A 17,776-nucleotide genomic window follows, 5' to 3' on the forward strand; every position below is an offset into this window, starting at 1 on the left:
ACAAACTTAATTATTCCAAACTTTTGATGTGCAGGAGGTTTTTCAATTCTCTAGAATCTACCATGAATTCCAATGGTTTTCTAAAAAAAAAAAAAAAGATTTAATCTATTTTATTAAATTTTACATTGATAAATTAATTCCCCATAAACCCTGCTGTGCTCAGATGTAACCATCTGTTCAGAGTGAGATGGTCCAGACGTGTGCTGAACCGTACAGATATGTGAGCCCGATGCAATATGGGCATCCATGTCAGCCTTCTGTCAGGCTGTCACAGTTACCTCAACTACACTTCACAACACTGGGATGTATTAGGTAGACCACACCACAATAATGAATAATGATGGTCATGTGGGTGAATTTACCACATAGATCTTCTTTAAGTGGACGACATTTAATGTGGCTGAGTAATAAAAAACAGAAATGATACTAATTTAACTACACTGAAGTATAAAAAAACCCAAAGGCTGTATTCCGAACAAAGATGACGAAATGAGATCAATGAAATATCAGTTTATAGATCTATAGTGGAGGTCACAGTTGAATGGGTGGTTTAAAATAGCAGAGTGACACGAGCCCAGCGCTATCTCAGCCTCCCAGACCTCCATTCACTCTGCTCCTTTGACTAAAAACTAATATAAGGGCCTCTTATCTTTGAGTGTCACTTCAAATGAGCGCTCCACAGAACAAATGCTGGGAAATAAGTGTTGACCACAAGTCTAGGCTTTTATACACACACAATGTCTGGTTAGGAAATGGGAGTTTAAAGGGACAGTTCATCCAAAAATGAAAATTACACCATGATTTACCCACCCTCAAGCCATCCTAGGTGCATAAAAAAAGTCCTGGCTCTTCCAAGCTTTACAATGGCAATGAATGGCTGTTGAGATTTTGATCCATCCATCATAAAAAGTACTCCACATGGCTGTGGAGGGTTAATAAAGGAATTCTGAAGTGAATCAATGTGTTTGTGTAGGAAATATATATATATATATATATTTAAAGCATAAGCTTTTGTGATAATATGCTAGTCTCACAAGAACCAAGTTTTGTTTACAGCAAAGGAAAACCAGTCTCCTCTTGGCTTATATCCAAATCCTCTGACATTTTTCTTTACAAATCCTTCTAATATATGACCAGCGTTTTGTTTTGCTTTCGTCATGTCTTGAATGTGTGTATGACAGTTAGCGGAAGCTAGAGATTAGGGTTTATAAAGTCTTAAATACTGATTTTTTTTTTACACAAATTCATCAAATCGCTTCAGAAGGCCTTTATTAACCCCTTGGAGCTGTGTGGAGTACTTTTTATGATGGATGGATGCACTTTATTGGACTTCAAAATCTCAACAGCCATTTACTGCTATTATAAAGCTTGGAAGAACCAGGACATTTTTTTTTATGTATTCGTCTGAAAGAAGAAAGTCATATACATATAATATTTGTGTAAAAATTAGAGAAGTGGTATTATTAGTCAGAATGGAAAAGGGTCTAATATATCTCACATTATAATTTTTACGTTATAAAATTTACATTTTTACGTAAAATATTTGGAAGTAGCCAAACAACAGTGATTTTGCATTGCTGATCTGGTTAAAATATAGACACAAGGGATGCAGTTTAATTCAGAATTGTTTTGAATGTTAAACTGTATTTGCCACAATTAGACCATTCCTGTCAAAAAACGAAGCACACTGACTAAATTTTTTTTAGGCTTATTTGCAAACCCATACAACAGGAAAAAGTTCGACCAAAATCAGTTTGCTATAATCAGACCTAATGTCTTGTTCTGATGTAACTCGCAAAAAAACCCAAAGGTGCTCAGTGCTCAGTCAAGATCTGTCCTTTGTTTTGTTGAAATTCATAATGAAGCTGTTTACATATAAATGTACTTTCAAAAAAGTAAAGACACAAGATGTCTCCTTAAGACATCATCTTTTCTTTTTCTTACATTCTGCTGGCTGAGTACTAGTAGCCTGTCAACATGCTAAAAACACTAAACACTAAACACCAAAAAGGTGCTAGGCGTGAGTGAATACCAAGGCTTTTAGATTTTTTGACGTCAATAAAGGCCTTAAAATGAAAAGAACTGGTCTGTGAATGTAAAATCTATGAGATTGTAGAAAATTACCTTGTTAAAGAGGTTTTTATCCCTAAAAGAGGCTAAATTACTTGCAGATGTCTTAGAACAATGGTGCAGAAACACTGCAATGCACACTTTCACTCCAACAAGGACAAATTGTTTTCATTACAACTAATTAACATGAAAGAAAGTATGTAAACAAACAGTAAAAGTCACAAAAACGGATTTGCGGTATAGTCTAACCAAGCACAAAACCATAAAGTGAAAATAATGTCTTCTGTTTATGAAAGTTTTTGTCTTAACCAGTGATGTACATAATGTACACAAGTGATGCCCAACAAGATATTCCATTGGTTTCCAAGTCTTAAATCTCACTGGTCCAAAATCCTACTTCATATTGGTGTATATTGAACATAAATTATCTTTCATTGGTTGAACTTGATGCTCCTAGTTTATATGCAAGTTAAAGGAGAAGTTCACTTCCAGAACAAATTTACAGATAATTTACTCACCCCTTGCCATCCAAAATGTTCATGTCTTTCTTTCTTCAGTTCAGTCATAAAGAAATTTTGTTTTTTGAGGAAAACATTTCAGGATTTCTCTTTATATAATGGACTTCTATGGTGCCCGCGAGTTTGAACTTCCAAAAAAGCAGTTTAAATGCAGCTTCAAAGGGCTCTAAACGATCTCAGCCGAGGAAGAAGGGACGTATCTAGTGAAACAATTGGTTATTTTCTTTAAAAAAATAAATTTAAAAAAAGTATATATGTTTTGTAATCTCAAATGCTCATCTTGTCTAGCTCTGCATGTATTCTGTGTATTCTGGTTGAAGACAGTTAGGGTCGGTCAAAAAACCTTCCATCTCATTCACGATGTAGGACGATTTTGAAGTTGGAGAAAAAAAATGAGATGTTTTTTGAATCGAGTCTTGAACCGGAATACAGAGTACACACAGAGCTAGACAAGACAAACATTTGAGATGTATAAATTATATAAAGCATATAAATTGGCAATTTCTTTTAGAAAATAACCGATTTTTTCACTGGAAAAGACCCTTCTTTCTTGGCTGGGATCGATTAGAGCCCTTTGAAGCTGCATTTAAACTGCATTTTTAAGTTCAAATTCAGAGGCACCATAGAAGTCCACTATATGGAGAGAAATCCTGAAATGTTTTCCTCAAAAAACATAATTTCTTTACGACTAAAGAAAGACAAACATGAACATCTTGGATGACAATGGGGTGAGTAAATTATCTGTACATTTTTGTTTTGGAAGTGAACAAATCTCTCAATGGAAAGCCAAATAGTATCCTCCAAACAAACACAAACTCCTCCTCTGCAATGCATGGGTCCACCATCAAAGAAGCTGGTATCCAACCGTCCCGGTTTCTCAATGGAACTTTGTTCGCTTGTCCAGCAGCCTGTGGCCTCAACATCCAGCTCCTGTGGCTTTTGATGGGCCCGGCGTATTGATCTGTTCCCAGTCCCAGAGGCGATGAATAATGAATGCACTCATTGTCATCCATCACAGATCAGGTTTCATTTGTAAAAGAGGCAACACTGGTAATTAGCCAGGAGTTTTGCGCTGAGCTCCACACAATCCCAAAAACTCAGTGATTCAGGAGGCTCTGACACCCAGTGTGAGCTTTTCATTTCCAAGAATAATAAGTAGGGCTACACCTGCGTGATTGTGAATCCACAAGTGCTCTCATCTCTGCCTGAAGAACATCCTTATATGCACTAGTTGCCACTGGTGATAAGAAAACACAATGATTCTTTCAAAACCACATACAAAATGTGCGTATTTATAGTAGACTGATCTATAGAGCACAACCGTTGGATTCTAGAAGTAAAATCTCATTTTCATTTACGCATGACGCTTTAAATGAGCTTCAAAATTGTTAAACAAACTAACTAAAAGTTTCAAACTCATTGAACTACAATGAACTACATAAGAACTACATTACCCACAATCCCAAAGCAGGCAGTGCCTTGCATCCACCAATCAGAGAAGTTGCTGTTACTATAGAAACAAGAACTAACTACATCAAAACACTCACTCTCAAGAAGCATTGTGAATGACGAAACCAAAGCAGACTCTTGGCAATCTTATTTAAATTACTGTACACTATACACTTTGAAAGTTTTAAGTAATGGTGTTTTAAAATGTATCACAGTTTCCACAAAAATAGGTAGGTAGCACAACTGTTTGCAACATTGATAAATATTTTTTCACTTATCAACATATCAAAATGATTTCTTAAGATCAACTGACACTGAAGACTGGAGTAAATTACATTTAAATTATATTTAAATAGAAAACAGTCATTTTAAATTAGGAAAGGAAAGGAAAGGAAAGGAAAGGAAAGGAAAGGAAAGGAAAGGAAAGGAAAGGAAAGGAAAGGAGGTGAAGTGAGGCCAAGTATGGTGACCCATACTAGGAATTTGTGCTCTGCATTTAACCCATCCAAGTGCGCACACACACAGTAGTGAACACACACACACCGTGAACACACACCCGGAGCAATATTATGACAACATTTGACAATATTGCTGTTTTTACAGTTACTTTTGATTAAATAGCTTGGTGAGCATAAGGGACAATTTCTTACTGACACCAAACCTTTGAACGGTAGTGAATATAATGAGTATTTAGCATTTAAATGTAGTATTTTACATCTAATATTCAAAATAAATGTCTAAAAATCAATAGTTTTATATTGAACATTTGTTTATGCTATTTGCAATACAAACCATAGTTCTTTGTCCCAAAAATAAAATCGACAGTCCGCTTTCATGCTTCAAAACAATGTTTGTAATGTTGTGATTCATCGCTGAATGGTTTAGTTGATGATGCCTTACATCATACTTCTTCTAAACATACTTCTGGAACCAAGACTGCTGGAAAAAAGCGGGCAGACACTGTTGCACTCCATTGGGATGCATTGATTTGGACCACTTGAGTTACTTATTACGTAACTAATTAATTAAAGCTTGTTTCACATTAAGGCTCCTGCTTATTTTAACAGCTTAATGGGCTTGAGCAAACATCTGCCATCTCTATTTGCCATGGGGAAAGCAGGGCCACATGGATCCATGCGGCCCAGAGAATGAGCTCTGTGTTCAGAAATCAGAAACATTATTGAGGCACTAAGAAAAACATCCCCACCCTTAACCATAAAAAATAAACTTTGGTTTATAACTTATCTTTTTTGTGCTACAGACATGAATAATAACTAAAAATCAATGTAGCTTGTTGAGTAGAAGTGTGCTATTACCTCTCTAAGTAATCAGAACTACAATTTTTGCCTGGCAAACAATAAAAAAATATCCCTTCGATTTACAGTACTTTGAAGGGCCTTCAGCCAAATCTAGGAACCAAAGTATTTGGTAATGGGCTCTTTTGACTTATAACTACCCAGAACACTCTTCAAGAGATTGTTGACCCAAAATTGAAAATTACCCCATGACTTACTCACCCTCAAGCCATCCTAGGTGTATATTACTTTCTTCTTTACGCAATGCCTACGTGCTACGCCATCCACTGGAATGCCACTTTCGTGTACATGCTTACAACATCTATAAAGTTTTAAATATGAACATTTTTCCTACAAAAATGCATCAATTTGCTTCAGAAGGCCTTTAATAACCTCCTGGAGCCATGTGGATTACTTTTTATGATGGATTGATGCACTTTATTGGACTTCAAATTCACAACAGCCATTCACTGTCATTGTAAAGCTTGGAAGAGCCAGGACATTTTTTTAAATGTACTCTAATTGTATTAATCTGAAAGAAGAAAGTCATATACAACTAGGATGGCTTAAGGGTGAGTAAATTGTGTGGATTTTCATTTTTAGGTGAGCTATACCTTTAAAACCACTCAAAACAAATTAATTAATTTGTTAAAATAAAAAAAAGTATTTTAGTGAAGTTTTGTTCTGTAGTAGAAACTGTGCAGAATATAGAGCCCTATGAAATCAGTTTTATTCTCCATATTCTTTTTTTTTTTATCTTAATTAATCTTAATCTTTTTTTTTAAATTCAGTTTTATCCTGTTTTAAATTCTATGTGACCCTGGACCACAAAACCAGTCATAAGAGTATTTTTTTTTTTTAATAAATGTTTTACATCCGAAAGCTGAATAAATAAGCTTTTCTGGAATCTGAGGTTGCAAACAAATAAAATAAAATCAAAATATTGAGAAAATCGCCTTTTAAGCTGTCCAGATGAAGTTCTTAGCAATGCATATTACAAATCAAAAATTAAGTTTTGATATATTTATGGTAGGACATTTTCTAAATATCTTCATGGAACATGATCTTTACTTAATATCCTAATGATTTTTGCCATAAAAGAATAATCTATCATTTTGACCCATACGATGAATTTTTGGCTACTGCTACAAATATAACAAGGGTCCAGGGTCACATATATTAAAAGTTCCACAACATTTCCACTATATTTTTAGGGCCCTATGAAATCAGTTTCTTTTTTTTCCCCTCACAAATTATGCTTTTTTATTTCCCCCTGTGATTTCTGTTTTCATTCTCTGGATTCCATTTTAATATTTCAAATACATTTTAGCCAATCAACTAAATTCTGTGTACTGTAAGTTCCATTTTTATGACTAGATTCTGTGATTCTGTCCAACTTTTTTGCATTGTGGAAATCATAGGACCTTAGGGATAAGAAAGCTTAACTAAAAAAAGTGACTTCAATTTTTACACCCCCAAATCACATATTTTAGTTCCATTACTGTCAGTCTACACATTCAGTACTGAAACACCCAGCTTTCAAGGTTAAATTCTGTACATCATTTAGATGCCAGTCAAAGCGACAGTCAAGGCTATGAAAACTATGCCAAGGAAAGCTGCCTTAAAGAAAGCTGGGAGTTCGACCACAAATCATAATTCGTATCCACACAAACTCTCTGTCCTCAGAACGCCTTATTGACCTTCCCTCCTAAATTGTTGGGCGGTGTTTAATGTCTCCGCCCTCCACTCCTTCTCCTTAAAATCAGCAACATGTGCTCCGAATACGAGATGCTCACAGTCAGCTCTTCACAGATCCGTTGAATGCTTTTGATGTTAATTATGTCTAGCCTCTCCCATCATTATGTAGTGGGAAAAAACTGTCTGACCTACATCACAGTGCCAAGACGAAGTATAAAATTGCCGAGCAATTTCAAAATGCATGGAGTCAGACTAAAACAGCTGTGAGCTAGCAGATGATAGAAGCATTTGAGCTGCTAAGCTGCAGTAATTATATTGAATCATATAAATGTGCTTGATATATGAGACCATTCCCTCAAATTGGCAAATATACGGTAACTGGCTACATGCATAATTATTACTTAGAAAGTTCAATAAACCAAGGGAATCCACAAGACGAACAGACTTTCTGGACATAAAATATGATTTTTTACTTTTCTACCTGTTCTCATGCTATCTATCGTTCCCTTGCCTTCAAGGGTTTCTTACATCAGGCTTTCTCAGATCACAAGAAGGAGGATTCTGTCTCAGTTTCAGAGAAGCCACAGAACTGACAAGATCCTTTCAGGTTCTGAAAGTGACAGATCGGGACTGAATAAATTGTCACAACAGACTGGCCCAGTTGGTTTTATGACATGTTTTGATAGAGTTACATATGAGATGTCATAATGACATGGCCCTGACTTAAAGGGATAGTTCACCCAAAAATGACTTTCCAAAACTTTTTCTTCTGTGGTACATAAAAGAAGATATTTTGAGAAATGTCAACACTATGAAAGCTGTTCCAATTGTTCCAGCTGATTTGTTTCCAAAAGCTCATCAAAATATCTTCTTGCGTGCTCCTCAAAAGAAAGTCACAAGGGTGAATGAGTTGTGACAGAACTTTCATTTTATGGTGAACTATCCCTTTAAGAATCAGAGAAGTGTATCACCAAAAATAAACACTATTCCACATCATTTCTTTCATACAGCTTATAATCGATATGCTGAAATGGATATTAATAGAATGTCAACACTGTGCACCTCACTCAATTATAAGCTCCTAATGGGTAATAGGATGAAACACATACCAGTCAAGTTTACTCCGACAGCTGATCTACAAGAATCTTCTTGAACAAATGATTGAGAATTTATTAAAAAATGAATGAGAAACTTCACCACTAGTCATGAGTTTGCACTTGGGACAACACTGCAATGTGGAAATCAATGAATACCAAAAAAAAGCATCTAGCAGCACGATTTTTTTTTATTTAGTACCCTAGCTTTTTTTCTTATTCTGTCTTCATAGTTGATTCAACAAAGTACTCAATATACAGGCAAGACCAGTCAGTGTGCTCTACCCTAAATTATTACTGTTATTAAAAATGATATTAACCAAGTACAGTTGTCTCTAAATGTATTGCTTGGGTTTCAAGACAACATGCTTGAGTCAGATGAACTTCCACACAAACAAGAAAAGTAGCCTTAAAGGAGTAGTTTACTTTCAGAACAAAAATTTACAGATAATGTACTCACCCCCTTGGCATCCAAGATGTTCATGTCTTTCTTTCTTTAGTCGTAAGGAAATTATGTTTTTTAAATAAAACATTTCAGGATTTCTCTCCATATAATGGACTTCTATGGTGCCCCCAAGTTTAAACTTCCAAAATGCAGCTTCAAAGGGCTCTAAACGATCACAGCCAAGGAATAAAGGGTCTTATCAAAATGATGTTTTTTTTTCTAAAAAAAAAAAAAATTACAATTTACTTGGCAAGATGAGCGTTTGAGATTAAAAAGTATAGAAATTGTAAATGTTTTACGATATTACCGATCGTTTCGCTAGATAAGACCTTTCTTCCTCGGCTGGCATCATTTAGACCCCTTTGAAGCTGCATTTAAACTGCATTTTGGAAGTTCAAACTTGGGGGCACCATAGAAGTCCATTATATGGAGGGAAATCCTTAAATGTTTTCCTCAAAAAACACCATTTCTTTACGACTGAGGAAAGAAAGACATGAACATCTTGGATGACAAGGGGGTGAGTACATTATCTGTAAATTCTTGTTCTAAAAGTGAACTACTCCTTGTACTCCGTGTTCTTATATGGCTTAATAGAATGTAAATGATGTTTCTTACTGAAATATGTAAAGATGAAAGATTTTGGTTATTTAAAAAATCCACATCATTTCATACATATTTTGGACTATGGCTGGGCGCTATTATTTTGATGATGTGAAATGGTTGTACTCGTTGAGTTACTGGCACTACATGCTGCTAGGGCTGCAACTAACGATTATTTTAATAATCGATTAATCTGTCGATTATTTTTTCGATTAATCGATGAATCGGATAAAAAAAGGATTTACAACCCTTTATTCAAAAACAGAACTAAAATCTTTAGAAAGTGCACGAACATGTTGCTCCTTGAACTGTTATAATAATAATAATAAAATAAAAATGGACTAACACAAAAAACATACACATGTATGCTTTACATCTGCCAAATATATAGACTAAATAAACTAAAATTACTATCCGTCAAGACAGCGGCTTGCTGTGGTGTACATGCTGCATTTCCCTCAAGAAGCCTCTCAAATTAAATTCCTCAGTGCGCATTAAAAAAGTCATGTGACTTTGCACGCTGGAACGGGATAACTTGACTAACTCTCTGCTACATTCATTCTGCCATGGCGGTGTTTAGTGTCCTGCCATCAGCAGCGACCAGCTGGAAGAGTTCCGCATTCAAATGCACGCAAAACTGGCCTCAAAGCCCCAGCAAAAGTAATTACCATGAATGTGTCAAGGCAAAAATTAAGAAAATATTCGAATTACTTATTAATAAACTAGTATTTTCTGATTCAGTGTTGCAAAGATGAAATTGACGATCCTGCCATCTGCTCATTAATGCCTAATGCATCTTTATGGATTAGCTAATGAAAGAGTTTTGTTTTCGATTTTAATTATTTCGTTTTATAGTAAAATAATAATTTAAAGCTTTCTATAGATATTGTGTTTGTGAGGCAATTACCTGGGTTTCGGTTAATTATTGTGAAGCGCTCCTGTTTAAACCAAAGATATCAAGCGTATTCTGTTTGTTTTCTTTAAGAGCACATTTAGTTGATACTGTTAGTACACACAAACTAAGGTAGACCCTTTACAGTTCCGGCCCGGGTGGTAAATTACTCTTACCTTTATGAGCAAAAAAGAAATTCCACATTGCACTGGCGTCTCCATGTCCTGCAAAGCGCGTTTCTCTCCGCACAAACTTTGGAATTATCTTGATTGAATGATTAAACTAATATTGTGATATGTTTTAAGTTTTTTATATCAATGGATTTTAATTTAAATCGCGATGAATTAAGCAGGCTTTTGATCTGTCTGCCGCTGTTTGCTAGGTATAACTTTAAAAACAAAAACTTGAATTTAACAAACAAAAAGTGTTCCAAATATATCTCTAAATTAACTTTATAAACTAAACGAACGAAAATAAATGTAATCACTTTGCTATTAAAAATAGCAGCTGTGTAATGAGGAAGAGAAAGAGAAAAAAAGACGGCCAAATTCAGTCGGCCAAAAATTGATGAGCTGTCGGACATTTTTACAAGGAATGTTTGTTTAATAGCCTATTTAATACTCTTAGGCTACTTTCTTAATTAAATATATTATTTCTTTGATTTATTTTAGCGTTTTTAGGCTGCTTGTTTGCTGACTGAAGTGTAGGCTATATATAAAAAAAAAACAACGTGCCACCGTCACAGCCCTATTCAAAACTGAGACGATTTCACCTCAGCAGAGCTCCTCTTTCTCCTTACGGTTGTGGTATGTTTTCGACACATTACACAGACAGACAGTGTTACAAAAACTATAGAAGTAGTTTTCTCCATCTCCACTATCCAACGACCCGTACAGCAGCTGTTTTGCGATCGAGCATTGGCTGCTGTGAAAGTACGCTAGCCAAAGTAGGCTTAAATATCAAACATGTTTGATATAAATCGGGGCAGCATATATATATAATGTAGAAACGGTGCTTTATGCTCAAATGTTCCAGTTTTGCGTATAAGTTAAATTCGCATTTTTGGATGGAAACACAGCTTATGAGGTGCCGAACTCTGCTGGCATCAGTGCGGGAGAGAGACCAAATGTGTCCACTCCGCTCTGCGCTCAATTTTTTTTTTTAAATATATATAATAACAACCAAATGTCTCTGCGTCGCGCGACACAACGAATCGATTATGAAATTCGTTGCCAACGCTTTTAGTAATCGATTTTTATCGATTTTATCGATTCGTTGTTGCAGCCCTACATGCTGCTATTTTTTATTTCTAGGATGGCATCTAGCGTTTCTTGTCTCTGCCATTTGTAAAGCTCTTTCAATAGCTGTGGTCTACAGAAAGCCTCAAAGGCATCAGGGCTAAAGTGGAGAGAACAAAGTTTTATTTTAGTCCAAAACGCATCGTCTCATTCTTTTCTCCTCTTCTGTCGCTAGGAAAGCAGTGAAGCCTTATATCGCTTCTCTTGTTGTTTCGACTGAAAATTACAAAAAAAAATGCCGCCCAATGTGGCATAGTATTAGTATTTTATTCTCAGAGTTGCAGTAAAAACAGCAAAAGGTTGCGGCTGTAGCTCAACGAGTGCAGCCATTTCACATTATTGAAATAATGGTGCCCCCATAGTCCAAAATATGTATAAAACGATGTGGATTTTTTAAATAACCTAAATCTCCCAAGGGTTTTCTACTATATATTTTAGTAAGAGACATAATTTACATTATACTAACACATAAAAGTCTTAATACCTGGAGTTTTGTCATCATGTTGACAAAAGTTCAGACCTGCATATAGTGTATATTTTGAAGATAATTTCCAAAAATTTCTGGAGAGGTTAGGCTAGGAATTGAGAGTTTCAAAGACCAATTTTATCAGTTTTATCAGCAAATCAAGATTTAGATTTTGAAAAATGTGAGTCTCTTGTAGTTGAAAATTCAACTTTAGACCTATGTATCAACTATATATGCTTGCATTTTCTAAACAACAACAAAAAAACAATTACATAGCCAAAAAATAAGTCTTGTTCTGATAAAGTCACTGACATTAGGGGAAAACATGTTTAATACGCAAATAATAAAATGGATGGAAAACGTGTGGTGGTGCGTGTTTCCAATCAATATCCAATATCTGATCAAGGATGTGAACCTGGACCACTAAACCAGTCATAATGGTTATTTTTTTATTGGGATAAATAAGCTTTTCATTGATGTGTGGTTTGTTATAAGGACAATATTTGGCCGAGACACAACTATTTGAATATCTTGAATCTGAGGGTGCAAAAAAAAAATCTAAATATTGAGGAAATCGCCTTTAAAGTTGTCCAAATGAATGCATATTTATAATCAAAAATTAAGTTTTGAAATATTTATGGTAGGAAATTTACAAAATATCGTCATGGAACATGATCTTCACTTAAAATCCTAATGATTTTTGGCATAAAAGAAAAATCAGAAAGTTTGACCCATACATTGTATTGTTGGCTATTGCTACAAATATACCTGTGCTGCTTAAGACTGGTTTTGTGGTCCAGGGTCACAAATATGACTTTTAATTTGGCATTAATTTTGAAAAACCATTTGTCATCAAACATTAATTTCACCTAAATGTTTTCACACTGTTCTCAAAACTTCTCACTGCACTACAGCAGATTCAACCGTCTCCCACAAAAGGTTTAATTTCCCGTCATCTTGCACATAAAGTCATCCCGTTACCGGTTGCAAACTGATCACCCGAGCTAAACGAAGCAGACCATGACATCACTTACCTGCAGCAGGTGAATCAGCGATCACCATGGAGACGAACATCAGCAGCACGCACGCGGTGACCTGACTACGTCCCTCCATCATTAGACCCTCCATTTAGTGAAACTCATGTTTCGTCCAAGGTGATCCGAGGAGAGATTATCCACGCGTTTAACTAGTCACCGCGAACTGCAGCAGATGAAAACAATACCACTGTTATTTAGGTCACATTTCAGTCCTGGTTTCAGCATGACTTCAGGAACACTCCCGTCACCAAATCTAACGATTTAAACATAAACCGAACAAATGACATCTTGCATAGGACTAAAACTCGAAATTTAAATCGCAGCTGTAGATTTTAACCACTAAAGTGAATTACCATGCTTACTGAGTCACACTACAAGTGCTAGTGCAGAGCGCGGAACGCACGGATCCTTTGTTCCTTAACTTGTCCGACTCGTTTCCGCAAATCGGTTCTTTTGAACGATTCGTTTTAAAGAACCAACTCAGAGAACGATAATGTTACGTCACGGCGCGATTACGTCATCGCGTGGTCCCTGTCATAAGCAGGTACTTACTGTTGTTTATTACATTTTTAATAATAAGTTTTAATATTAAGCGTGTTAACTGTTGCATATGATTCAGTCTGTTTAGTACAGTTGAAGACAAAAGTTTATATACACCCTGGGGAATCTGCAAAATGTTCATTATTTTAGCAAAATAAGAGGGATCATACAAAATGCATGTTATTTTTTTGTTTAGTACTGACCTGAATAAGATATTTACACATTAGGACGTTTACATACAACATAGAATCATTCAGGTCCCCCAGATTCTTTGATTTTTCAGCATTTTTGTGTATTTAAACCCTCACTAATGCCTCAGAAGGAAAAAAGATGCATTAATAGCTGGGGGTGAAAACTTTTGAACAGAATGAAGATGTGTCGCCTACATTTTTCTTATTTTGCTTAAATATCATATATTTTTTTTTTTCATTTAGTACTGACTTTCAGAAGCTATAGAAGATATTTACATGTTCCCCAAAAGACAAAATAAGTAAAATTTACCCTGATCTTTAAATTCAAAAGTTTTCACCCCCCAGCTCTTAATGCATCGTGTTTCCTTCGGAAGCTTCTGTGAGCGTTTGAACCTTCTGTAATAGTTGCATATGAGTCCCTCAGTTGTCCTCAGTGTGAAAAGATGGATCTCAAAATCATACAGTTATTGTTGGAAAGGGTTCAAATACATAAAAATGCTGAAAAACCAAAGAATCTGTGGGTCCTAAAGGATTTTTCTGAAGAACAATTCATGAACAACTATCACAAAAAAAAAAAAAGAAAAGCTGTGGATCATTCAAATAACAACACTGTATTAAGAATTAAGCATATGTTTTAAACAAGGTCATTTTTATAAATTCAACCATTATTTGATTTTGTGGACTATATGTAAACATCTTCTATGTGAAATATCTTAATTTAGGTCAGCACTAAATAAAAAATAGCATGCATTTTGTTTGAGCCCTGTTATTTTGCTAAAATAATTAACATTTTGTAGATTCTGCAAGGTGTATGTAAACTTTTGACTTCAGCTGTATGTGTGCTATCACATTCAAGTCGTATAAATATTTCCAACACGTTTTATTTGTGTCATTTATGCTATTCAACAATTAAAGTAGCATTATGTCATTTAGTAAATCATCAATTCATTCCAAATGTTTAATATCAGTTCTGATATCCACACACAGAAGTAAACATATGGGTGAGACGTCTGGTTCATTAGCCGATATATGGAAATAACGAAGAATAACAACGTGCAGTAAATGATAAAACTGTTTGCACTACAAACCAGTGTGTTCATAATTAGGATAATATTAAAATGATATGGCAAGACACACCAATCTGCAATATCAAGCTGCAAAAGGAGCTGTTTTGTACAGTTAAAAATAGCTGAATGCGGGTGATGGCTCGCCAGACCCATAAAATTTACAAACGCTGCTAATGCTTTTACAGAAAAAGGGTGGATATCCAAAAAAGATTATTCTCTATTTAAATAAGTTGGTACATTGCACATTCGAGAACCGCCAGGACCGATTCAGGCAGATTCGCGAACGAATCATTGTGGTTCAAACGATTCATTAAGAAGATTCGGTTCACAAGAACGATTCGTTCAAGATTCGAACATCTCTACTATGCATTAACACGCGAACCGAGTCTCACAGAGCAAGATCCAAACATTGTTTGCATATATGCTGCTTTAAAAAGACTTAACCTAAATGTTGGCATTTACCACATGTCTTAGAATCAACATAAAGGTTTGTGAACTCACCCGTGGGCGTTAAAGCCCCGGTAAACGCGCGTGTTGCACGGGGATTAGGCTTTTAGTCGGGATTTCCAGTAACGTTAACTGTTCCGTAATGGTTATGAGAGAAATAGTTTGTAATTTTAAGATTTCAAGTTGTTATTACACCTAGTTTGACTAGCTACTGTAACTAAGAGGACATGTTTTTGGCACACAACGGAGTCTTTTTTTACAGAAACGATTGCAATCAGTCCCCGTCTAATGTATGTATTGATTGATTGCTGATGCATCGAACTCGAGTTGACTTGTAGTTGCAAAATACAATTTAATATCGCGTCTGAATCTTGTTTATATCAGTTGATCATAAAGCAAAGAAAGACTTTTAGCACATGCACAGCCTCAAAAAGCAACTCCTTACCTTGAAAGCACACAGTTACAACAATCCAACGTCGATAGCATATTCAGATTGTGCTCAAGATTAAAACTTCTCTTTTGCATAACTGCATGACACAACAAGTGATTTTTCTCCATACGTGTCTGGATCCTGTCTGAGCATCACTCACTTTCTCAGATGCAACCACTCTGTGTTCGGGATTGCACTAAATCCTCCCCTGACAGCAGGATTTGGAGTCTCTCGCAGGGGCTCTACGGTCATTGGCTCCCCGCGCCGTCCTTCAGTAATCCGGGTTAGGTTGACACCTCCGCCGGCGTCTGTGGTTTCACGGCAACGCGTTTTGTTACCGGAGCGTGTGTGGCTGCGTATTTGACGCTAGACTGGGTTTAAGATTGATTAGGAAGGTTTTACGTGTTTAATAACTGAGAAGATTCCGATTATTATTAAACGATTCGGTTTAGGAATTTACTGGAGTTTGATTATGCCACAGCGCACTCTAGCGGCCATTGAAGGCAACAGCAATCTTTATAGTCATGGAAAAATATCGCTAAACGTAAATCTGAAACATTTTTCCAGCGTCCTCATAGTTTGTAGGTTTATTTTTCATTTAATAAAAAATGTACACCAACAGCATAAACAGAAATTGCATCCAAATCTTAAAATTAAATCTAAATCAAAAATACACCACCAGTTTTTTAATGATTTTAGATTTTTTGTTTTTCTCAAAGAAAACTATTTGATCCAAAGCACAGCTAAACAAACAAACAAAAACATTTGATTATTTGATATTTAAATATATTTTAAAATGTAATTTATTCCTGATTTCAAAGCTAGATTTTTAATGTTTTTTTTCCCCCAAATAAGTCTATTTGATCCAAAGCACAGCAAAAACAGTAACATTTTGAAATATTTTTGCTATTTAAAATAACTGCCTTCTATATGAATATTTTTTTAAATGTAATTTATTCCTAATTACAAAGCTGAATTTTTAGCATCATTACTCCAGTCACATGATCCTTCATAAATCATTTTAATATTCAGATTTATTATTATTATTTTGTCGAGTAGACAGCGGAGTAGATTTTTTTCAGGTTTCTTTGATGAATAGAAAGTTCAGCCAAACAGCATTTATCTGAAATAGAAATATTTAGCAACATAATAAATGTCTTCACTTTTGATCAACTTAAAGCATCCTAACTAAATAATAATTATTAATTTCTATAATTTCATAAAAAAAAAGAAAAACTTTATTTCAGATAAATATTGATCTTTGGATCTTTCTATTAATTAAAGAATCCTGAAACCTAACAAAAAATACTCAACTGTTTTAAACATTGATAATATTAATTAAAAAAATCTTGAACAGCAAATCATCATATTAGAATGATTTCTGAAGGATCATGTGACACTGAAGACTGGAGAAATGATTTAGCTTTGAAATCAGAGGAATAAATTACATTTTAAAACATATTGAAATAGAAAACAGTTATTTTATTTTAGTGTATGTAACAAATTTGGCCTTTTTTTTTTTACTATCCAACCTGAAAATAATATGAATAATTTAAGAAAATCACATATGCAGAATGATAGAATGAAACCACTGGTAGAGAAAACACATATTTGAATATTTAGATTTTTTCCTGAAATATAAAAAAATGTATTGTTTGAGTGCACAAATATGTAGTATTTTTTATTTTGTCCTGAAAGAAACTCACAAGGACAGCATGAAAATACAAGACTGATGCCGTGACTTAACAGTTTAATGTAAATCCAAGACAAAGTGTGATTACATTTCTACACATATACAATATGCATATGTGAGCATACAAATTTCCTTTAATAACTCGATTCACCTTGGAGACCGAAAAATGATCAAAAGTAACAGTGAATAACAAGCTATAACATAGTTCACCACGACGCGAGCCCCTTCACACCCTACAGTTAGTAAATAGAACGATTAAAATAACTATATTCTTCTATAACCCCCAGGTTTGTTAAAAATCCTCCATGAATTTACACTGCTATCATTAGTTGTTGAAGCCTAATAAAATTCACTCAGATGTTTTTTTTTTCCTTTTTTTCTACAACGAAAATTATTAAGAGAAGCACACAACATTTGTAATGGTAACACAAGCGCTTAGTAGCAAGTACTCAATTTTTAGGAGTTAAATCATTCTTATTATTGTCATTATTATATTCATTTTAACATTCTATAAAGCCAGTAAAATATCCATTCTCATAGCATACT

The 17,776-nt window shown here is 34.9% G+C and overlaps 1 protein-coding gene across 1 annotated transcript in view; it reads right to left on the reverse strand.

Moving 5' to 3' along the window:
* The window catches only part of LOC141345986 (UPF0606 protein KIAA1549), a 71,382-nt gene extending 58,429 nt beyond the window's left edge, over positions 1 to 12,953 (reverse strand). The window contains exon 1 of the mRNA XM_073850901.1: positions 12,860 to 12,953. Coding sequence (XP_073707002.1) covers positions 12,860 to 12,953 — 94 coding nt within the window. The remainder of the gene's footprint in view (positions 1 to 12,859) is intronic.
* Between the last annotated feature and the right edge of the window lie 4,823 nt (positions 12,954 to 17,776).

This window comes from Garra rufa, chromosome 11 (assembly GCF_049309525.1).
Source record: "Garra rufa chromosome 11, GarRuf1.0, whole genome shotgun sequence".
Classification (NCBI taxonomy): domain Eukaryota; kingdom Metazoa; phylum Chordata; class Actinopteri; order Cypriniformes; family Cyprinidae; genus Garra; species Garra rufa.